This window comes from Mus caroli, chromosome 3, assembly GCF_900094665.2.
Source record: "Mus caroli chromosome 3, CAROLI_EIJ_v1.1, whole genome shotgun sequence".
NCBI lineage: Eukaryota > Metazoa > Chordata > Mammalia > Rodentia > Muridae > Mus > Mus caroli.
The window spans coordinates 97397612-97421861 of NC_034572.1; the positions used below are offsets into that span (position 1 = coordinate 97397612).

The window sequence follows — 24250 nt, forward strand, 5'->3', positions numbered from 1 at the left end:
GGCTGGCCTCGAACTCAGAAATCCGCCTGCCTCTGCCTCCCGAGTGCTGGGATTAAAGGCGTGCGCCACCACGCCCGGCGAAAGCAATTTTTTAATCTGTGAAATACCATACTTGGCAGGCTATTTCTAAGAATTCAGCTATTTGGACAAGCCTTTAGAAACTTTCATTGAGTTTATTAGTGAGCCTCCATTGAGCACGTATATTAACCATTGCATTTAAATCACTCTTAGTACTGTTAATATAGTGTATTATTACACCGGAGACCTGTCTGCAACAAGTCTCTTAACCAAATCATGACAGTAAGATGGTGATTTGAAATTACGCAGTAGATAATAAATATATATTAACTATGAATTGGATTCTTCTTATATGAAGGCATGGTACAGTTGACTCTTTCTACATAGAAACATGTTCGTGATGGGGAACCATAGTAAAGTGGGGACACATGAGCAAGAACAATCACTGAGTGTGACTGTTTGGGCCTGTTTTAGCTTTTGAAGCTAAGACCATATCATGGACTGCTGAGGTGGTGGCCTTACTTCTTCCAAGTTTTATTCTTTTTAGTCTTTCTGACCCATTCACCTTTTAAATAGTCTGTACCAGGGTTGTTGTGCAGAGAATATATTCGCACTAGCTGCTCTTTTTTTCTTTTTAAAAATTGTTTACTAGGTTTATTCTGTCTTAATAATGTCTGTACTTGGAGTAGTTATAGTGGTTTCTAATTAACATGTCAAGATTGTCATTTGGGTGAACTTCCATGCTTCTTTTATTTGTTTGTTTGTTTATTTTGTTTTTAGAGACAGGCTTTCTCTATGTAGTTCTAGTTATCTTGGAACCACTCTATAGACCAGGCTGTCCTTGAACTCAGATCTGTCTACCTGCCTTAGCCTCCTCAGTGCTGGGATTAAACCCATTAGCCCCCACCATCTGGCTATCTATAATACTAGGCAGGTGAAATGTTCACCAATTAGACATGCTATTCATCCTAGTGATTACGTTCAAGTAAAACAAATATAAACACATTACATTAAGTCTGTTTAAAATCATTTTTATTTTTGCTTTTTTTTAAAAATACATTGCTAGTCTTTAGTTTTTATTCATTACTTCCTAGTCTAACTTTATTATGTGTTAGGATTTAGCTTTAACAGCTGTTAGGACAATGAGTTTTAAGACTCTTAGTATGTTTTGGGTTTCCCTGTGACATAGTTTAGTATCCTTTATGTACTACTGACTTTTTAACCCTTCATGATATACAGGTGACTCTTGAACATAGAGGTTTGAAATGTGTGGACCCTGTTTACCCATTATTTTTTTATTTATGTTTTGATATTAGTGACATTCTGAAAGAACTCAGATAATATGTGTAGTGAAATATAAAGTAAAATAAGAAAACTTGAAGTTCTGAATTATTATGTCTATGTAGACAGTGGTGGTCTTTCTCATTTATCACCATGAAATACGTGTCAGTCTATTGGCAAAAGTTAGTCAAAACATAAACACCATTTCATGGTATTTACTCCACTTGAGAAAGATGTAAAGAACCATAAAGATTCAGTATTAAATCATAGCCACAAAACCCTACAGTTTAGCTTTCTGTTTATATTGGCATTTAGGTAAGTTCTTGGGACTAGAGTGCTTTGTGACATTAGTCATCTCTATGACAGTTTATCTCTGGAGGATGTTGTCACCAAATTAAGTTGGTAAAGTAAGAGACAAGAAGAAAGAGGAATGCCATAAATGATAAAGATAATTTGTTAGACTGAGAATGAAAATTAAAACTAGAACTACAGATTTTTAATTGGTTGTATTGGGTCATTTAAAAAAATGTCATTAGCCCCTGAAAAATTAGTGTTAGCTAGGTGTGGTGGCACATACCATGAATCCTGGCATTTAGGAGGCAGAGTTTGGTGATCTCTATGAATGAGTTCTAGGCCTGGTTAGCAGTGAGTTCTAGGACAGCCAAAGCTACTGGGTCTCAAAAACAAAACAACCAAAAGACTCTTAGAGGACCTAGGTTCCCCTTACAGCTGCCAGCATCTCCAGTTACAGGGGATTCTGTAGACTCCTGCCACTCATACACATAAAAATAAGGCAATCTTAAAACTAATGATGTTCATGGGCAACTATTAGAGAATCTCAGTGTGCCATAAAATGGAGCATGCATACCTAGAGTGAGTGAGTCTTTTTTCTCTTGAAATAGTCATGCAAAGGTTGTATTCTGCTTACCATTCCTATCTGGGCTGAAGATGTTTTATTTGCTCTCATCTTTTGAAGTGTCTCTATCACCATTAGCCTTTAGTCTACTGAGACTAATATTATCTTTTATTCTTATGACCCTAAGAGAGTACTATATTCCCTGTTATCATTCATAATAGATTATTTCCTGTAAGACTCATCATGAGTCTTGTCTCTTCTTTGTTCACTCGTTGGTTTGCCACCAGTAGATTGTATCCTCAACCTCTTCTTCCACCCTTTTCTAGGTTCTTTCCCCTACAATTAGATCTCAATTGCCTTGTGGTCCTCTTAATTAGTCTTTTTCATGTTCTATCATTGGACCTTATGAGATAGTTCTTGCTGTTATTTAGCCCATCCTTTCTTCTCCCTCCAGATCTCCATATTTTAAAATCATGCCCTGATCTATAACCACTTACCATTGCTACTCTCTAAAAGTGTCTGAAGTCATTCCCTTCATCTCTTAAAGATTGTAGTTTTTTAACTCCGTTGTTAACTGTAGAATGCTATTACCTTAGTGGCTGGCAATTGCAATACATAGCAATTTCTTCTCTTAGATTCCTTAGTCTTTGTAGGTTTTTATTTATTTCTTTTTTCTTTCCATTTCCTGAGATAGGGTCTCTATAGCTCAGACTAGCTAACCTGGAAGTCACTGTACAGTCCCTGCAAATACAGCAAATACATGACATAAGAGATTAAAATCTTAGATCTATAAGACACCACAAATAGAAGTTGCAGGCCTGAAAGTTGCTCTGGACGAGTTAATAAGAGGTAAGTCAATATGAAGGCCCAGGACCTCAAAATACTACAATGTATATAAGGCCTGTCTTGTATACTTGGGCTGCACTAAATTTTAAAACATGAATTATAAACATTTTTTTAAAAAACTTTAAAACTTATCTCTACAATAAGACTTATGCTTTAAACAGATACATAATATAGAAATTTTACGTCATTATAGTCTGATGAAAATGCTGTCTATTCTTGACTAAAACAGCATCATGTAGTACATGACTGTATTTAAAAAAATTTTTTTTTTAAAGATTTTATTTTTATGTATGTGAGTACACTGTTTCTGTCTTCAGACACACTGGAAGAGGGCACCAGATCCTGTTACAGATGGTTGTGGCCACATGTGGTTGCTGGGAATTGAACTCAGGACTTTTGGAAGAGCAGTCAGTCGCTGAGCCATCTCTCCAGTCCTACAGTTCTCCTTTCTATCCTCTGGCTCTTATATTCTTAAGTCCTTTTGTGATAGTATTTCAGTTGGGGTAGGAGTTATGATATGGTGGCATTGATGCAGGTGTCTCATTTAGGGCTCACCACTCAGTAGAGACTTATTCTTAGCACTTTGACCAGTTACAAGTATCAGCATTACTGCTGAGTATTGCAGGGAGAAGCTTTTCTGGTCAAGATGGAAGGAAGGTCTAATCCATGAATCTGAGCATAAGTATTTAGAGAAGGAACAACTTGTTTAGCATAAGAGCAGTAGTAGGGTTCTTGACTAGGGCCGATGACCTCCCGAGCCATGGTCAATATTCAGTATGGTGCTCAAGTTCTATCTGTGTAATAGATGTTAAAATCTGACTCCAATGTAATTGGTTACCCCAGTAACTTTTATGCCACTATTGTATGTACCAGTGGGCTCATCTAATTTTGTTGTTGTACTATTAACATTGCCTTAATTGACCTCACACATCACTAAAACATGATGCCTCCCAAATGTCAATTATTTTAGCATTTTTGACTATACTAACTAGTAAAAGTGCCCCGATCTCCTGCCTGTGCTTCCATCTTAAGAGTTTTAATTGTTCTTTTTATACTGTCTCATTTAGGTTTGATATTTTTAGTCTTCTATTTCTGTTGTATGATCTTCCTTGAGTTCTGAATTTTCGCATTCTGCTTAGAATTATTCAAAGGCTTCATGTTACTTCGAGAACAAAACAAAGAAATGGCATGCTATACCTGGCCCTTAATATTTAGTTTATTTTAAATTAGATTTTGTCCATCTTTTGACATTTGAATATTCTTTGATCCTGTTGAAATTTTGGTAAGTAACGTACTAAACAGTCAACTGTTAGGATTTCTCTGTGAAGCTTTCCTAGGTCTGAAAGCCATTTTCTTAGACATTACATTTTTGGTACAGATTATATCTCATCACAGTGTGGTATATTTGTGCAGAACTATTACTATAATTTGAGCCATGGGGTCTTTTTACTTACATAGAAAGTATACTGAACAACAACAAAGAGACAAGTATGCAGAAGAAACTAGGAATTTGTTGATTTAATGAATAATTTATAAAATGCAGTCTATTATTCTAATATCTGGTAGCCAAGGGCTCTGGACCTTAGTATTAAATCTAAATTTCTAGCGTTATAATTAGAAAGTTTGAGCACATATCAACCAACTATTGACATTGGTAGAGTAAAGCTACATTGATATCTTTATTTGATAGAATTCCTTTGGAAAGCCTCATGAAACATAGTAGGTAAGAAAACCAGATGCAGGGGCTAGTGAGATGGCTCAGTGGATAAGAGCACCCGACTGCTTTTCCGAAGGTCCAGAGTTCAAATCCCAGCAACCACATGGTGGCTCACAACCATCTGTAATGAGATCTGACTCCCTCTTCTGGTGTGTCTGAAGACAGCTACAGTGTACTTACATAATAGTAAATAAATAAATCTTAAAAAAAAAAAAAAGTTAAGGGCGATATGCCTGTTTAAAAAAAAAAAACAAACAAACCAGATGCAGCATGCATGTGCATTGTGACTGTAGATCTATTTTAAAATGCTTACTTAGGTTTGTGGGAGTCCATAAGCTTTGGAGTATTTGCTTAGAACATGAACTTGATTTACAGAACTCAGTCATTGAGTTTATGTATATTTGACTGGTAGCAGTGTTTGGGACTTCAGTAATTTTGATGGCATTTTATTATGTTGTACTTTATGACTTAAATTGTATGTATCTTATACAGGTTTAAAAAAAAAATAGAACCCTCAGTTAAAACTTCTGATGTAAGTCAGACCACTTACAGTTTTCCGAGGAAATTTTTCTTTCATAATGGCTGTTTCAGGCAGATGGCATTAAATGGCTGTTGTAGTACTAGACAGGTGACCAGCAGATAGAGTTATTTCAAGGTTTTCTCATGTAACTCACTTCCTAAATCTTAATTATAAAGTTTCGGTTTCACATATAGTGTTTTGTTTGTTTGTTTTAAGGTATCAGTTTTTAGAAGAGGCTTTTCAAAATCAGAAAGGTGCNATTGAAAATCTGTTGGCCAAGCTTCTGGAAAAGAAGAACTATGTTCATTTTGCAGCCACACAAGTACAGAATAGGTAAGCCTGTTGCATAAAACATGTAATCTTGTTGTAAAGTTTGTTAAGAAAGAATGCATCCAAATTAAACTTATTTTCTTACCACATTAGACATATGTAGAAGATACAATTTTTAATAGATGAAATGATACAATTTGAAGTTCGTGTATTTATTAACTGAACAAGTTTACAAAAATATTTTAAAATTTTAGGATATGTCTTTGATCTTCTGCCTTTTTCTTTCTTTCTTTCTTTCTTTCTTTCTTTCTTTCTTTCTTTCTTTCTTTTTTTTTTTGAGACAGAGTTCTTCTGTGTAGCCTCTTGACTGTCTTAGAAGTCATTTTGTAAACTAAGCTGGTCTCAAACTCAAGAGATGTACCTGCCTCTGGAGTGCTGGGATTAAAGTCATTCACCACCATGGCTGGACATCTTTGACCTTTTATAATTAATAAGGCTTCAATCTATATATTCTTTGAACTTGGAAAATGAGTTAATATGGAGGACACTGAATTACAAAATTAAAAGCAAAGATTGTATAGAAAATACAGTATTAAGACAGAAGAATGACTGGGGTTTGCTGCACACCAGCCCAGCTGTAGGCTTAGTGTGAGACCATCTCATGGAAATAAGAGGAAAGTTATAGAGCCAGCATCCAACATCTTTATCTGGCCCCTCCTCTGTACTCACACACACACACACACACACACACACACGCACGCATCCATGCAGATATAAAACATGCACGCATGGGTGTGCACTCAAAACAACAGAAATCCCAGTAGTGAACAAATATATTATCAAACAAGCATTCAGAACTACTTATTTCATTAGCAGCATTATGTATAAGGTGAATATATAATACAGATTTGGTGTCCTACGTTATTAGCTACTATTACCATCATCTTCATTATAATTATTTTTAAAGATGTTCTTTTTTTTTTAAAGATTCATTTTGTGTGTATGAGTGCTTTGCCTGCAGTATATCTGTTTACCACATGCATTTCTAGTGCCTGAGGAAGCGGTGAGCCTCCATGTAGGTGTGGGGAATCAAATCTGGGTCCTTTGCAAGAATATGTGGTCTTAACCACTGGGCCAACTCTCTAGCCCTCATTATTTTATCACTATTCTGTTTAGATACACTTATAAGCAAACAAGATTATTTATAGGATGAGTGGTAAGAATTTCTAAAGAGGGCCAGTTTATTAGGTTACAATGTTTGACACGTATAACTGGCACACTTTAAACCTGGAAATGGCTGAAAGTATAAATAGAGTTAGATTGTGTTTATTGTGAAAACTCAACATTGAAGCTTTGTCTTGAATGGTAAAATCTATTAGTTTGTGATGGCTAAGACAACACATAATAAGATATACAAGGGTATTAAGTATTTGAATGAAGGAAAATAATAGCTTATGTATAATGGAAATTTTCATCTATAGTGAGACCAAAAGAAAATAAAAGGCAAGATGGGAGAGCTGGTACAGCAGCACTTACTTACTGCTGCCCAGAGTCCATCCTGGCGGGGGCTAGCAATGAATCCAGGTCCTCTGCAAGAGTGTTAGGTACTCTAAGCACAGAGCAATCTTTCCAGCCCACACTATTATTTTTTTTATTTAAAAATTTATTTGATATGTGTGGGTGTTTGCCTGTGTGTATGTATATGCACACTGCACGCCTGGTTCTTGAAGAGACCAGAATGAGAAGTTGGATCTCCTCAATCTCACAAATGCTTCTGAGTTGCCATTCTGGTTCTAGGAATTGAACCTGGGTCTCTGCAAAAGCTCTTAACCTCTGAGCTGCCTCTAGCTGCCCTCCTCCCATTAGTTTTTAAGTACACTTTGACAAATTTTAACTTCAATTACTTTGTATAAAGTGCCTAGTTGGGTGAATTTCTGTAACTGTTGTCATAGACATAGGTTGAGTTGATGACCTAATGGTACATTTCTCTTATTCAGGATTAAAGAAGTAAATGAGACTAACAAACGTGTAGAACAGGAAATTAAAGTGGCCATCTTCACCCTTATCAATGAAATTAATAAGAAAGGAAAATCTCTCTTACAACAGCTAGAGGTATGGTTTAAAGCAAAAATTAAAAATGCGTCTCCTGTTCTTCAGCTGTTCTCAATGTTTATTGAAAGTGCTCTTAAATGGTTTTGAAAAGGTAAGATAGAAAATGTCTTTTTTGTTTGTTTGTTAATTTTCTATTCAGAATGAGAATTTTATTTAGTTACTCTATAGCTCATTTTAATAGCACTGGTGAGCTTGGAAATCATCATACTAGTCTTGAACCTATAGAACCTGTCTCCCAAGTGCTGGAATTAAAGGTGTGTACCACCATGCCTGACGTAAAACACTGGTTTGTTTGTTTGTTTTAAAGCCATATAACTTGGTAATAGTGATAACCATCTTAGGAGAGAGTTATTACTAAAACATGATGTAAATGAAGACAAAGCAAGCACTTTGAACTTATTTCCTTCCTAGCAAGAGGCCTTTTTAACTTCTTTATATGAATACATCTGAGCTTATGATTGAACCATTTATGTATTTTTGTAATTGGCCAAAAATGTTCCACATTTTGAATATATAAACCTTAAATGATTCTATATTATTTATTATGTTTCATATTTTGAAATTGGTATGTGAATAGTTTCTGAGGATCTTGTGTAGTTTTGAAATCTAAAAGAAGGTTTTAGGCTTTTTTTTTTTTCCTTTTAAATTCAAGACAGGGCTTCTCTGTGTAGCCCTGAATATTCTGAAACTCATTCTGTATGTAGACCAGGGTGGCCTCAAATTCAGATCTGTTTGCCTCTGTGTCTCCTGTGCTGGGATTAAAGGCATGTGCCACCACTGGCCAGCCCCAAATCAAGTTTTGGGTAAATCTTTACTGCAGTTTGATGTGTTCTCAGAAAATTTCAAATGTGAATTTTATAGCAGTTAAGGTTTTTAAAACATAAACATTCTTATTTGAACATTTTATGCTCTTATGTAGGTTTATATGATCTTGAGGGTGTACATTATGTGCCACTGAAAAGTTGTAGCTTTAAAGTATGTAGTCGAATAATTTCCATTAACCTTAGATTGTCCTTAGAGGTTTTTCTATTCTATTTATTCATAGACCCCTTTAAAGACAAGAGACTCATAGTTACATGCAAATGAAAGAATCTTGTGAGCACAATAATTTAATTTTTGTCTTTTAAACACATCTTGCATGGAAAAGCAGTGGTGAGAATAAAAGTCTTGAACATTTTCTTAGTTGCTTTCTCTCTGATTGTTTATGGACTCATTAAATAATTACAGGTTTCTCTTATGTAATTTTTGCAGTAGATAGTAGGGGTAGTAGTAGATAGTAAATTTTGTGAAAAAAATTTTTTAATTCTTCAGTGAAGCTATTATTCTATTTCAGAATGTTACAAAAGAAAGACAGATGAAGTTACTACAGCAGCAGAATGACATCACAGGCCTCTCCCGGCAGGTGAAGCATGTTATGAACTTTACAAACTGGGCCATTGCGAGTGGCAGCAGCACGGCACTACTTTATAGCAAGCGTCTGGTGAGACTTCTTTTTTTATTACCTAATTTATTTTTTACCCAATGGACGAATTATTTACAAGTGTAGAACGTGTATATTGTAAATACAAAAACCTGTTCAAAGGATAATTATTTATTTTGGCAAATGTAACCATTTTTATATATAGATTCAGGAAAGCTGATCATGATGGTATATAACTATAATTCCAGCCTGCATTTGGAATTGGATTGACTCAAGAGTTCAAAGTTAACCTGAATTAATTTCATATCAATTCTCTGACTCAGAGCTGGAAAATTTTTTATCTTTCTGTTATTCCCATTTACTTTTGATTAATTGTATTTCTGTCATTTTCCTGGACTCTCATGCCATATGTCGTTTTTTGAGGATACTTAGTATCTCATTGCAGTTTATTATCAAGTGTGGCAAAAACTGAAGTATGTGCTTCTCATGTGCTTGCTAACTTAGACGTCGACACTGTCTTCTGTGCTATCTGCAGCTTTATGAACTTAAAAAAATGTCTCTAATATGCTTCTTCAATTAACATTTAATTTTAATACTAATGTGAATTTTTTCCCTTGAAGATTACTTTTCAGTTACGTCATATTTTGAAAGCACGATGTGATCCTGTTCCTGCTGCCAATGGAGCAATTCGTTTCCATTGTGATCCCACCTTCTGGGCCAAAAATGTAGTGAATTTAGGTGAGAAGTCATTTCATGGATATGATTTGGACTATAAAGTTGACAGGAGAAACCATTTTAGCAGATTCTTGATACAGTTTTTAAACTATAAGATGTGAGTGATGTAAGAAATGTGTTAGGTATTGGAAACTCTCTTTAAGTCTAGGCTGTTTTTTAGATCTTGGTGCTGGGGCTTGAACCCTGTCCTCCAGCATGACTCCTTAATCCTGGTGGAGTGCTTTTCCATGGGGTCCATTTCTACCCATTCTTTTTCAAAATTAATATTCACTTAGTAAATGATTATTCTCTGAATAATTATTTAGATATTTAGGAGTTTAATTATTCAGGTGGTTCAATGGCGAAGGAACTTGAGTTCACTGAAGTGTTATAACCACATTCCAAGGAATGTTAGACAAAAGGAACTCTTTTCACTGGGTAACAAAATAGATTTTGCTTTTTTTGTTTTTTTGTTTTGTTTTTCCAGACAGGGTTTCTCGGTATAGGCCTGGCTGTCCTGAAACTCACTTTGTAGACCAGGCTGGGCTCGAACTCAGAAATCTGCCTGCCTCTGCCTCCCAAGTGCTGGGATTAAAGGCATGTGCCACCACCACCTAGCCTAGATTTTGCTTTTGTTTCTCCATATTATTGACCTAAAGATGATGGGTGAAAGTTGGAGAGTAAACAAAAAGCCAAGCAAGTGACTTTTGTAATTTTAGCTACTAAGGAGACTGAGACAGGAGGGTTCCTTGAGCCTATGCGTTTGTAAGACCCCTTCTCTTACAGTAAAATGGAATGAGACAGTATGACTCAGAATGAAGTCTGCCATCCATTTGAATATTTCCACTTCCAAAGTAATCACGCCCTTGAGATTCGAATTTTACTGTTTAAAATAACATTATTTGGGCAAACAGAAAAAAGATACTCAATTTTGACTTTAGATGTAGCACCAGAAAAACACTGTTGTTTGGCTTACTAGGAGAGAGAAGGGGGTTTAGGAGGGAATGAATGTGAGTGTGTGTGTATGTGTATATTTCATTTTATACTGCATTTTCAAAAAGTTTTTTACAAAAATTACTTGCAACAAGATTTTTTTCTTTGTGGCCGGCCAATATTACCTCAAAGAAAATGACTATAGAAAGAAAGGGAAATAACTAGTTTAAAGGTATAAATGATTTAAAGTGTTCAGAATTTCCACAGAAAATTATTTGGTAGCTGGGTATTGTTTCACCCTTAACATTGGCAATTGAAAAGCAGATGGGGAGATTGCTCAGTGGTTAAGAGTACTGGCTACCCTTTAGAGGACCCAGATTTAATTCTCAGCACCCACATGACAGCTCACAACTGTCTGTAACTTGAGTTCCAAGGGATCTGGTAGCCTCTTCTAATCTCTTTGGGTAAGCAGGCATACAGTGGTTGGTGCACAGACATATATAGTCAAAACACCTGTACACATTTAGAAAGAAAGAGAGAAAGAAAGAAAGAAGGAAAGAAAGAAAGAAAGAGAAAGAAAGAGAAAAAGAGAGAAGAAAGGAAAGAAACGTTACAAAGAGAAAAAGAATATAGAATAGAATCAGTATAGCAACAATCATGAATATATCCTGGAGTCTTTGTCATGGAAGAATTGGTTCAGACTGACTGGATCCTTCCTCTAATAATGTCTCTTTCAGTCTCCAGCCAGCTAGCCTGGGTTATGCAGCAGCAAAGACACCGTGCCTCAAACTAGCTGGAAAGGTGAGGACTGACATCCAAAGGTTGTCCTCTGACCTCCACATGTGCACTGTTGTGCATGCCCACAACCATCCACGCCTCCCTCCAAAAACATGCACTTGCAAACATACACCACACCCACACAGGTCTAAGAACAGATAGTGTATTCTGAATAATGAACTTATCTGTGGGAGGGCTCAAGGGGCTTCTAATTAGCTTCATCAAACCTAGCTCTCATTTGCGATGTACTGTTGGATGCTCTGAGGTGCTAATTGTCAGAAGGAGGAAAAGATAGTGATTCATCTTTGAAGTGGGCAATTTAGTTGATTATTTGTAAATCCTTCTTATTTTTTTAAACCCTCAGGTAATCTAGTAATAGAGAGTAAGCCAGCTCCTGGTTATACTCCTAATGTTGTAGTTGGGCAAGTTCCTCCAGGGACAAACCACATTAGTAAAACCCCTGGACAGATTAATTTAGCACAGCTTCGACTCCAGCACATGCAGCAACAAGTGTATGCACAGAAACATCAGCAGTTACAACAGATGAGACTGCAGCAACCACCAGCTCCTGTACCAACAACAACAACAACAACCCAGCAGCATCCTAGGCAAGCAGCCCCACAGATGTTACAACAGCAGGTAAGCATTGTGCTCTTCCACTAATGATAGAAATTGAGACGACCACAAATCTACACTTACTTCTTTGCACATGAATTACACAATATGCGTTACTAGGTGAAGTTCAAAGGTCAGAAATATGGGGGAAGTTTAAAGAATAAAGGTGTTAAGTAAGATCATGGGAAGCAGTGACATTTTGCCCCTTGATATGTTATATGCTCCTACCCGCCCTCCCCCACACACACACAGTTGTGAGCCAAAGACCCAGATTGTTTCTAAGCTTTGATGCGTTAGGCATTGGCTGAAGTTACTCTTTTCTTTGGTGTTGTTTATATGCTGCTTCACAATCAATATTGTTAGCTCCACACGAGATGAGTTAATGTCGACCTCCGTTTCCCTCCCTCCCTCCCTCCCTCCCTCCCTCCCACCCACCCAGAAAAGGTAGATAGGAAAAATTTGGAGTTACTTTTTATAGTAATTATCAGTTCTATAAGTATTGGGTTTGGAAAGAGAATATGACCTAATAGTGTACCCTTAATACTACTTAATATTTATACCCTTCTGTTGTAACTGAATTACTGTTACTTTAACATTTTATGATTTGAACAATAAATTTGTAGAAATATCAGCTGAGCATGGTGGAGTTTGCCTTTAATCTCAGCACTTGGGAGGCAGAGGCAGGCGGATCTCTGAGTTTGAGAATAGCCTGGTGTACATAGTGAATTCCAGGACAGCCATGGCTACAAAGAGAAACCCTGTCTCAAAAAGCCCCCCCCCCCAAAGGAACTACTATATGAATTAAAATGTCTACTTTTTTACAGCCTCCAAGATTGATCAGTGTGCAAACAATGCAAAGAGGCAACATGAACTGTGGAGCGTTTCAAGCCCATCAAATGAGACTGGCTCAGAATGCTGCCAGAATACCAGGGATCCCCAGGCACAGTGCCCCTCAGTATTCCATGATGCAGCCACATCTCCAAAGACAAGTATGCCTAGAGTTACATTTGTAAGAATCATACAATTTTAAAACTAAAAGATCATTTTTTATAATTAGAGTTGTTGATGAGGGTCTTTGATATTTATGATAATTTGATATCCTACATATATCTGTTTGCCCAAAAAATGTACATTCACATGAAAATTTGTCTCTTTAAACTTACAGTATGGATTAAGATACTCTGGTTTATCTAAGCTCATTGCCTAGAGTGAAAAACAAGTCAAGGAACATTTGATTTACCTTTAGTCACAATTGATGATTCTGAAAATCAAAGCTAGAGTTTTCCTGATACAGTCAGTATGCTTTTTAACATGACATTTTGATCCTGATATCAAAGAATTCTTTAATAAGGTTGTCTGTGTGTATGTCTGTGTTTTTATATATTTTCTTTTCTATACTCAGGTGTTATTCGTTTTAGATATGCCTAATCTTATAAATTACTGTGGGTTAGGGTGTAGGTCTGTTGTAAAATGGTTGAAATTGTGGGTTTGATCCATTACTGCCAAGAAGCTCCCAAGATGATTCTGATGATGATGATGACCTCAGGTTGAGTGGCTTTGATGTCATCCCAGTGCTAGAGAGGTAGAGGCAGGAGATCAGAAGGTCAAGGTTATCCTTAGCTTTATAGAAAATTCAAGGTCAGCCTAGGCTATAGTAGACTTTGTCTCAAAAGCCAACTATATAGGGATGGAGAAATGGTGATTAATGCATTTGTTACTCTCCAGAGAGCCACATATGGTTCCAAGGACTTATCTGGTAGCTCAGAAATATTTCCAAAAGTCCTTAAATATGTATGACCTTAATCCTTGTAATAGTTTTCTTAATGAAATCAGAACGGAATCATTTATCCATAATTCAGGGTTACTAGGTAAGATTATGTCACTGTTTAGGACTGTATAATAGTAGAGCTAGAAATCAATGTCATAATTCCTTTCTGAAACTCATGAATTTCTACCATATCAAGTTACATTTTGTAGTTCTTTTTTAATTGGTTAAAAGACTAAAGAATCAGAGAGGAATATCTTCAGAACTGTGCTTTCTGTGTCCTGCTATTTGCAAACATGGTGGCTTTCACATCTTCATACATCCTTATTCTGAAGATCATATCAGTAGGTTGACAGATTAACAATTATTTGCAAATCTGTTTTTCTTTAGATAGTACATAAAAACGAGTGAGAAATGAAGACTCGTTTAAACTGTTCTCTTGCATATGAGAGGCCCCACTTTGTCAGTTGCAGGTACTTTTAGTTTGGAAAGTAGACACTAAAAATAGTTATAATTGTTGCTAAGGTATGGTTCAGAGATACTGACAGAGCACGTAATAAATAGTACCTTCTTTTTTAAACAGCATTCAAATCCAGGGCATGCTGGACCGTTTCCTGTTGTATCAGCACACAACCCAATCAACCCAACAAGCCCTACCACAGCAACTATGGCAAATGCAAATCGAGGTCCCACCAGCCCGTCTGTTACAGCAATAGAATTAATACCCTCAGTCACCAATCCAGAAAACCTTCCATCGTTGCCAGACATTCCACCTATACAGGTCTGTAATTAAGCTAAGCAAATCATTTAAAATCTCATACTAATTGAAGAAGATATGTGTTTCAGATTTTGTTTAGTTTCAGGACCCATATTTCCTTGATCCTACTGAAGAGTAAAGGATACACATGTAAAATTTAAAGTTACTGTGCCTGAAACAATAATATTCATGTTAAGAGTATCTAAACAGGTACAATATTAGACCAGCTTTGCTGATATGCTAAGTCTCCAGACTTTTTAGCACATTCCAAAGGCAAGCCTTAGTCAAATAATATGTATTATAAGAATTTGTAGCCTAAAAGAGACCCAGGACCAAAAAAGGTTCTCATCTTTTTTTCTTTTTTTTTTTTCTTTTTCTTTCCTGAGACAGGGTTTCTCTGTGTAGCCCTGGCTGTCCTGGAACTCACTTTTGTAGACCAGGCTGGCCTCGAATTCAGAAATCCGCCTGCCTCCGCCTCCCGAGTGCTGGGATTAAAGGCGTGCGCCACCATGCCCGGCGCGGCGGGAGGGGGTGGGGGGTGGGCTCTCATCTTTTATTACTCTTATTTTTGATCCATTAGTAAGTTAGGATAGTCCACTCATATAAAGCCCTTGGGTAGAGAATGGCTGTGTTTAAATATCAGGAACGAATACTGAAAGGGAATTGCAAAGTGCTTCTGAGGTTTCTCATTTCTTTCAGACATTTTCCTAATAATATGTGTCTTCCATGTCTTTTGACATTTCCAGTTTACTTGAATTAATATTATGTTCTTAAATATAAATAAAGTCTTGAGGATTCTGTTATTTTCCCTTATTAGAGTTGGAGGTCTCCATGGCAGCAAAGAACAGTAAATAGTAGGACAGTCTTGTTTTGTTTTGCTGAGATAGGTTTTTACATATCCCTGGCTGGCTGTAAAGTCACTGAGGTCCTCTTTCTGCCTCCTGAGATACGATAGAAGCCATGTGCCACCAAGACTTGCCTTTGTGAGAGCTTTAAATGATGTTTTGATAGCTTAAGAGTTATTTGAAACCACTGACTTCTCTGATTCTTCCACTCTATTACAGTTTCTTGATAGTTTTCTCCTCTTTTTGCTAAGCGAATGGTAATAGTGCTGAGAGTATTAGAGTATAGAATAGAATAGAATAGAATAGAATAGAATAGAATAGAATAGAATAGAATCGCCGGGCGTGGTGACACACGCCTTTAATCCCAGCACTTGGGAGGCAGAGGCAGGCGGATTTCTGAGTTTGAGGCCAGCCTGGTCTACAAAGTGAGTTCCAGGACAGCCAGGGCTACACAGAGAAACCCTGTCTCGAAAAACCAAACCAAAACAAACAAACAAAAAAAGAATAGAATAGAATAATTGTTGGAATGTAAGTTAAATTGTATTTGTAAGTTACCTTATAATTAGCAGATTGCTTTCTTGGGCAATGTGTTTTGATGCTTGAAATCACTTGATAGAATATGTAATATTGCTATTTATAAGGAAAAAGTGGTGAGTCATTTTCTTATGCATGTAGTAATTGGAAGTTGATTCATACTGTTGCTTATAAATTTACACTCTTCATTATCTATAGCAACACCAAAAAGATGGTTAGAGATTACCTGAAAAGTTAGTTTTGTCGTAGTTTCTAGTATGTTTGCCAGATTGTTCTGCTGTCACCTCTAATTATCCCTGTTTTCATGGTTTCAAAAATATAACATTGGCATCATTTTCTATTTTCTTCTATTCTGACTCCTGTGTCTTACTCTGGACATTTTTTTGGTACATAAAATATGTGGCCTTTTATGCCTGCCCTTTCTTCACTTAGTCTATAGGTATGTCTATTATAACTTAATTACTTCTATGGCTGCATACTATTTCATTGCATAGAATTCTCTTTCTTTTTTCTTCTTTTGAAGATAGGGACTTGAAGTATAGTCTGGTTTAGAATCCACTGTGTAGCTCAGGCTGGCTCAGATTAATTTTGTACTTCACTCTCACTTGGTAGGATTGCAGGCATGTACCCCAAGCCTGTCTCTGACTTTGTGTCTATGGTAATAGTGCTGAGAGTGTTAGACCACACTATGTGTGTGTTCATGTATTAGTTGATGGCTATTTCAATTTCTACTTTTTGCCTGTAAGGAAATAATAGTAATATGAGCTTCTCTCTCCGTTAACTTGCTACCCTTTAAAGCACCTCCTCATGTTGTGCTGACCCCCAACCATAACTGAAATTTTGCTAGTTATGAATCTTAATTTAAATACCTGATATCCAGAATATCTGATAGGCAACCATTATGAAATGTCATTTAACCCCCAAAGGGCTCACGGCCCACAGTTTGAGAACCACTGGTCTATAACCAATTTTTTTGTGTAAGTTATTTCTCTAAGATAAAGGTAAAAATATACCTGAATAGGACAAAACAAATGAACAGGGAAACAAACTAAACAAAACAAGAACCAAGGAATAACCACAAATACATACAGATGGAGAGGCACACATAGTCACACCACAGAAATAAATCCCATAAAAACACAAAATTGGTAACCATAATAAATAAGCAAAAGACCTTAAAGGGTTTTTTTGTTTTGTTTTTTGTTTTTTTGTTTTTTTTTTTTTAAAAACTCAGAGAAAACATGATATCAAAAAAGAATAAAATAATCCTCCAAAAATACCATACCATTGTATTGGCCATCTGCTGATGGACATGGGACTTCCCTTCGCATGGTTAAACTTATTTTATGAAGCTGCTGCTATAGCCTAGACAGCAAGTATTTTTTTTTAACAGAAAATTTTGGGTGAGGCATGTGGCTCAATGGTATAGTCCTTATGTAGCATGTTCATGGAACCGATCTCCCTCCCTCCCTAAGACAGATCATCAGTTTATTGCCCTGGCTGACCTGGAACTCACCATGTGGACTAAGTTGTCCTCCCCATTCAGACTCACTTGCCTCTGCCGCCTAAGTTCTGGGAATAAAGGCATGCACTATCATACCAGGTTATAAAGTTGTCGTACAAGGACTAAAAATAGCAACAAAAAATATAGTAAATACATATACACATATCAGTATCAGTTATTATTTTCATGATCAGATTTTATGTTCTGTGTACAATTGTTGAACTTTCACATAATTTGTTCTATGGCAGGTTTGTGTAATCGGCAACATCGCAGGCATGAATGATGGCTTTGTGTTGTGAGTAGCATCATTAAGCAATAGAATAGAAGAATAGTTTAAAAAGCCCAGAACAGTCATGTGTTCTAAAACACTACTTTGGTCTGTGGCAATCCCATTTATAATGATATTCGAATAAATTATGTAATGGAACTGAAATTTCATTAAGATTTCACATAGAAAATCCAGCATTAATATAAATCAAATTAAATGAATAGTACAAATAGTAAGTTTAATACAAAATATAAATTTCCGTATTTTACACCATCTAGAAAATAATTGTACTTAAGTACATGAATAAGCTGTGTGGTTTGGTTGGTCAGCATGATGATTTTTGTATTAGATGTAAAAATAGTATCAGCAGTGGTTTGAAAATATAAAAAGGCACTACTGAGAGATGGTAAAGTACAGGAGAGAGGCAAAATGGAGTTGGTTAGGAATTACTAACTGTTGTATAGAGCCTTCTTACTAAGACGCTGTTATCTTGGTAATTAAGACAGCTAGAAATAATAAAGTGAGGATATAAAAATTACTGTGCATGATATGTGTGTGTATGCACACCATACAGTTACATGGGAGCCAGAGGTAAAATTTGTGGTGTCACATTTCTCTTCCCCCATCTTTGTGTGGGTTCTGGGAAGTAAAAGGAAAGTGTGCAGCATGGGCTTCTGCTGGCTGAGCCATCTCGGGGTGCTAAAGTGAAAATCCCTGAAAAAAATTACAGTTTGCTTTCATGAGAAGGTAATAAGAGGTAGTAAATTGAAGCCAGAATGCTTCACACTTTAATGTTTCCTATAAACTGTTTCAGTGGTGTGAATATGTGTACCTCTCCATCTGTATATGTTTCTTAAGGTTCTTTTCTTCGTTCTCTTTTGTTTGTTTTTTTTTTCTTGGCTCTCTTTTGTTTGTTTCTTGTCCATTTGTTTTGTCCTATTCAGGTTTATTTTTATCTTAGAGAAATAACTTACACACAAAAAAACTTATAGACCAGTGGTCCTCAACTTCTGGGCCATCTATTTAATTAGAGAACAAAGTTAGAGGTAGAGAATATTAAAGGTAGGTATTGAAGGAGTTGAGTAGGGTTACCATTTTCCCTATTTGTTTTGATGTGGTATGCAGCACTCTCTCTGGGGCTGGATAGATGGTTCCCTATGTTTTCAGCACCTACATGGTGGCTCACCACTGCCTATAACTCTGCTTTCAGACATCCAGTGCCTCCCTCTGACCTCTGCAGGCACACACACACACACACACACACACACACACATGCTGTATATAAACAGCAGCAAAGCACTTGCACATGCTAAATTACTAGTAAATCTCTATGAAGGAAAGACAGCAAAAAGAGCTCCCACCTTCAGTGATTATTGCTAGTTAACTTGAGAGTTACAGCTTGAGTATTCTGTAGTAGAGCTTACAAATGGATGCTTAACCAGGATCTGTGAGCAAAGGGTATATAGACAGAACTACCATTACTTTTTAGTCTGAGTATTTCTGCTTCTAACCTTCAGCCTCACTTGTCACTGGCTTGAGGTGGTTTTGTTTTGTTTTGTTTTGAATGGGAAATTGTCATTTTTGCTTTTGAAGAGGATCCTACCCTGTCTGTAGTTTTTACCTGCTCCATTTTAGTTTCCAGTTCTGCTTTGGTTTATATTCCCTTTTCTCCAAAATGCAGTTTTGTCTTAAGTCAAAAAAAAAAAAAATAGGTTTACAAAAAATATACTTTGACCTACGTTTGAAGAACAGGTTGAAACAGTGAGCAAGTCTGGGAATAAAGAGAAGATTCACTAGTAATAAATAATAAGTTGACAGTTTCTTAGGAATAGTGTGGGTTTTCAGATACTCTCAACACTTAGTGTCTTTTTACTTCTCATGTAAATATTTTCTCACATAAGCACCACTTTCTGCAGGAAGATGGCTTATTTTAAGACAGGAATCTGATGTTAGTTTTGTTTGTTTGTTGGGTGGGGGGTGTTTCAGAATTGCCCTGCTTTATCCTCTGATGGTGTCCTACTGCCTCTAAGATGAAATGAGTTCAGATTTTCTGGCTTTTTCTTTCCTGTGTGTACAGTGATGTACCTTTGTCAAGCTGGATGCTGATAAGGTTAAAGTTGGGGTTTGACATGTATTTCTCCTTGTGTGAATGGTGGGATGATAAAATAGGGAGGGAGGGAGGGAGACTGATGGCAAAGGGCTCCAACAATTTTGAGAAAAGGAATTAAAGTTCGATGTCAGTGTATGAGAGCTGTTTTTGTAGTTGGGCAGACAGGGCTTGGTGGATTACTAAATTTGTCTCAGTAGCTAGATGTGTCATGTAATATAAATGATAAGATCAGTCACATAAGCTCAGACTGTGTGAGTTCTCAGAATAACCTAAGGAAGCTACAGTTAGGTTGAACTTGATACTGAATAATCTGTTAGTTTATAGTAAAGTGAGTACAGACAGTGACATTAATTCATTTGTCATCAGTTTAATCAAAGCAAATTTATTTTTATCTTTCTCTAGTTGGAAGATGCTGGCTCAAGTAGTTTAGATAATCTACTGAGTAGATATATCTCAGGCAGTCATCTACCCCCTCAGCCTACAAGTACCATGAATCCTTCCCCAGGACCCTCTGCATTATCACCTGGATCTTCAGGTAAAACAAACAGGGATATTGCTTCATTGCTTTTAACCCTTTAACGCAGGGGTGGGGGAATGAGGGCTGTCTCCTCATATCTGTAATCAGGTAAAAACAAACAAACAAACAAAAAACCGCAAGAGACGGTGTGTAGATACATGCCATATGTGTATACACTTTACACACAAATGTAGGGAGGAAGGACAAGGACAAGGAATTAAGAAGTTGGCTCAGATGATTATGTGATATTGGGTATTTGCAAGTCTAAAGTCTGTAGAGCATTTAGCAAGCTGGAGACTCGGGGAAGAGTTATTTACAGTCTAGTGTCCAGAAGTAAAATTCAGTTAGGGACTGAAAGGCGTAGCCCAAGCTTTTCAAGGGCTTAGCTGAGGAAACAAGACCCACTTGGATTCTGAAGGAGCACTTGCTTTGCTCAAGGTCTATTGACTTTTCACATTTTGCATGCATATATGTTTAAATGATTTGACAGTCTTTATCTCACTGAAGGATATGATACTACTCAACATACTATGTCCTGTCTTTTGACAACATTAAAGCTTGAAGCCACGCTGTACTCACTTTTTAAGTTTGGAGTCTATTAACTTTTTATAGCCTATGTTTTACAGTATGGATAATGAATTGAGTTTTTAAGTTTAACTCAAGTCAGTTTCAAAATTAAAAAATTGTTTAACAAAGTTAAAACCACATGAATTTTCAAGTTGTAATTTTAAAATTAAAAGCTTAAATTTGCTTTTAACAATTAGAATATTTATAAAGTATAGTCCTCTCCTCAAAGCCCAGTTTGCTTGTTCCTGCTCTCAGGGGTTTTCAGCTGAGACAATCAAGATTCATGATTGGAGCAGTGCCACACAGGGTAATAGTCCAGTCATTTGTGATTAGATCTTTTTTCTTCTTTTTTTCTTTTGGATTTTTGGAACAAAGTTTCACATTGTAGCCCAGGCTATCCTGGAATTTACTATCTAACTTAAGTAGGTAAACTCTACCTCAGGTTCGAAGGTGCTGGGATTAGAGTCAGCCACTAACTACATTCAGCTCTTAGTGTATTTTTTTGATGTAAACTAAATGTGTTTTTTTTGTTTTGTTTCCTAGCTAAAACTGAATGTCTGATTTCTGGAGGAAAAATAGTTCTGATATAAACATGAATGTTTTTGTTTGGTTGGTTTTCTAGACAAGGCTTTTCTGTGTAGCCCTGGCTGTCCTTGACCTCACTCTGAAGACCAGGGTGGCTCTGAACTCTGAGATCCACCAGCCTTTGCCTCCCAAATGCTGGAATTGAAAGCATGTGCCACCACTGCCTAGCTTAAACATGGGTTTTCCCATGGGGTATTTTATTAACATTTTTTGAATTACATTGTTGAGTGTTAGTAAAGATTTTTCAGGACACTGAAATAGAATGAACTTGGTTGATTTGTGTGCATCTGTAATCTCAGCACTTAGACAGGAGGAGGGTGAGTGTGAGGTCAAGGCCAGTCGGGGCTCTGTAATGAAACATTGTCTCAGTTTTTTTAAAATCAAGAGAGTACAGGGCTACCATATAGATTTTATGACATGAAGATGTCACAGTTGTCTCAATTTTCTGCTTTTTACTTATGAGAAATATTGTTTTGGAAGAGAATTCTAAAGTCATGACTGAGCTCAGCTGACAGAAACTGGTTGTCTACTAATGATTACATTTGCCATCTCTGATTTTCCAACTGCCTTTGGTTTACAAGAATTTCTAAGTTGGGTCGTATGGTTTGAACATTCTGATACTCAGTGTGTCATACTGTTTTTTAGGCTTATCCAATTCTCACACACCTGTGAGACCCCCTAGCACGTCTAGTACTGGCAGTCGAGGCAGGTGAGTAATTTTTATTTTCAGTATTATGTTACTTACAACTTTTTTTATAAGAAAAATTTCAAATAAAAGTAAACTAATTTTCATATCCCCAGTTTCAACAATCAGTGCATTAGTTTTGCACAGTCTTCTTTCCTTTGTATTCTTTTCTGTTCTCGCCTTCTCTGGATTATTTGAAATGAATCTCGGAAATTGTGTCATTTTACTTGTGATTATTCTGTTTTGTTTAGATCCAGTTATTAAAGTTGCCAATTTATGAACACTAAAATAAGCCCTATACACTATCATCAGCAAATGTATTTCCATATAGTTTATTTTTGCAGATGTAGAGGTTCTTCTTCTAGACGTTTCTATTTCTCTCATATTGTTATTTAATTCGCCTTTTTATATACACATACAATTTAAAAAGAGTCTTAAAAAAATAAGAATGAGAGATTTGATCAGAATTTAGATTTAATTTGGTGAAAGTAAGAATACATCAGTTGTAGTGTGTGGTTCATTTGGGAGCATGTTTTGTTTGTATGTGTGGTGTGTGTACGCGTGGGTAGTGCATGTGTCGTGGCCAGAGACTGACATAAGATGTCTCATTCACTTCTCTACCTTACCTTTTGAGAACTGAACATGGAGCTCAGGATAAGCTGGCTGATCATTGAGCTCCAAAAATTTGGGGGAGGGAGGTGGTGTGCGCACGCGCATGGGTGTGCACGGGTGTATGTAGATGAGAGGATATTTGTGGGGACTGAGTTTTCTTCTACCACGTGGGTCCTTGGGATCAAATTGAGGCTTGGCTTGGTGGCAAGTGCCTTTACTGTTTGAAAAGTGTTGTTTTGATATTCATTTATTACTTTAGAATATGTCTGTGAAAAAACTCAGTTACTAAATGCCCAACCTTTTTGCTTTTTATAGGCCTCTTTAGCCATGCACCTGTACTCTTCACTTTGCTTTTATTGATTCTGAAAAGATTGTACTAGATTGTTTGCTGTGTATTTATTGTCCTTTTGTTTTAGTCTCCTCAGATCCGAAATAATCTTCCATTGTGAGGCTGATGTTGTAATCTTTAGATGTTTTAAGTGGTAGCGTTGAAACTGTTTCTATAAAGAGACACAATCACTGATGTTTTATGCTACAGGTTGAGCATCCTTAATCTGACATTTGGAATGCTCTAAAATGTATGCACTTATAGGATGCTCCGCATGGAAAATCCATAGTTGATCTCATGTAGTATGTTGCGATCAAATTGCTGGGTGCATTTAAAATATTATTTGAAATTACTGGATATATATATTTGCTTTTGAGGTAATTATCTTCTATCTTTAATAAATAGTACTTTCATGTTACGCTATACAATCAAACGTGGCTTTTATTGTTTCTTAATTAGCTGCGGATCATCAGGAAGAACTGCTGAGAAAAGTGCTCATAGTTTCAAGTCTGATCAGGTGAAGGTCAAGCAAGAACCTGGGACTGAAGAAGAGATATGCAGCTTTTCAGGAGCTGTGAAACAAGAGAAGACAGAGGATGGCAGGAGGAGTGCCTGTATGGTAAGCTCCCGCCAGGATTTGATGGGATATCAGCAGATCATCCATCTCAGTTAGGCATATTTATTTGTCTTTAAATTCTTGTGTCTGACACAAGCTAAGTATTTCTTTTTCTATTTCTGCTCTTAAGAGTCAGCTATTTAGGAGGAACAACAGCATGAACTAACCAGTATCCCCAGAGCTCCTTGGGATTAAACCACCAATCAAAGAAAACACATGGTGGGACTGACTCATGGCTCTAGCTGCATATGTAGCAGAGGATGGCCTAGTTGGTCATCAATGGGAGGAGAGGCCCTTGGTCCTATGAAGGCTGGAATATACCTATATTCCAGTATAGAGGAATGCCAGGACCAGGAATGGGAGTGGGTGGGTTGGGGAATAGGGGATAGGGGATTTTCAGAGGGGAAACCAGGAAAAGGGATAATATTTGAAATGTAAATAAAGAAAATATCTAATTTTTTAAAAAGTCAGCTCTAAG

General features: G+C 36.7%; 1 protein-coding gene across 2 annotated transcripts in view; it reads left to right on the plus strand.

The window, feature by feature from the left end:
- The window catches only part of Trim33 (tripartite motif containing 33), a 70553-nt gene that overhangs the window by 33275 nt on the left and 13028 nt on the right, over positions 1-24250 (plus strand). For both annotated transcript variants that reach the window (XM_021157624.1, XM_021157625.2), the window contains exons 5-14: positions 5455-5571; positions 7506-7620; positions 8954-9100; positions 9661-9778; positions 11829-12103; positions 12904-13068; positions 14428-14625; positions 20265-20397; positions 22177-22240; positions 23616-23775. In XM_021157624.1, the coding sequence (XP_021013283.1) occupies positions 5455-5571; positions 7506-7620; positions 8954-9100; positions 9661-9778; positions 11829-12103; positions 12904-13068; positions 14428-14625; positions 20265-20397; positions 22177-22240; positions 23616-23775 (1492 nt within the window). The remainder of the gene's footprint in view (positions 1-5454; positions 5572-7505; positions 7621-8953; positions 9101-9660; positions 9779-11828; positions 12104-12903; positions 13069-14427; positions 14626-20264; positions 20398-22176; positions 22241-23615; positions 23776-24250) is intronic.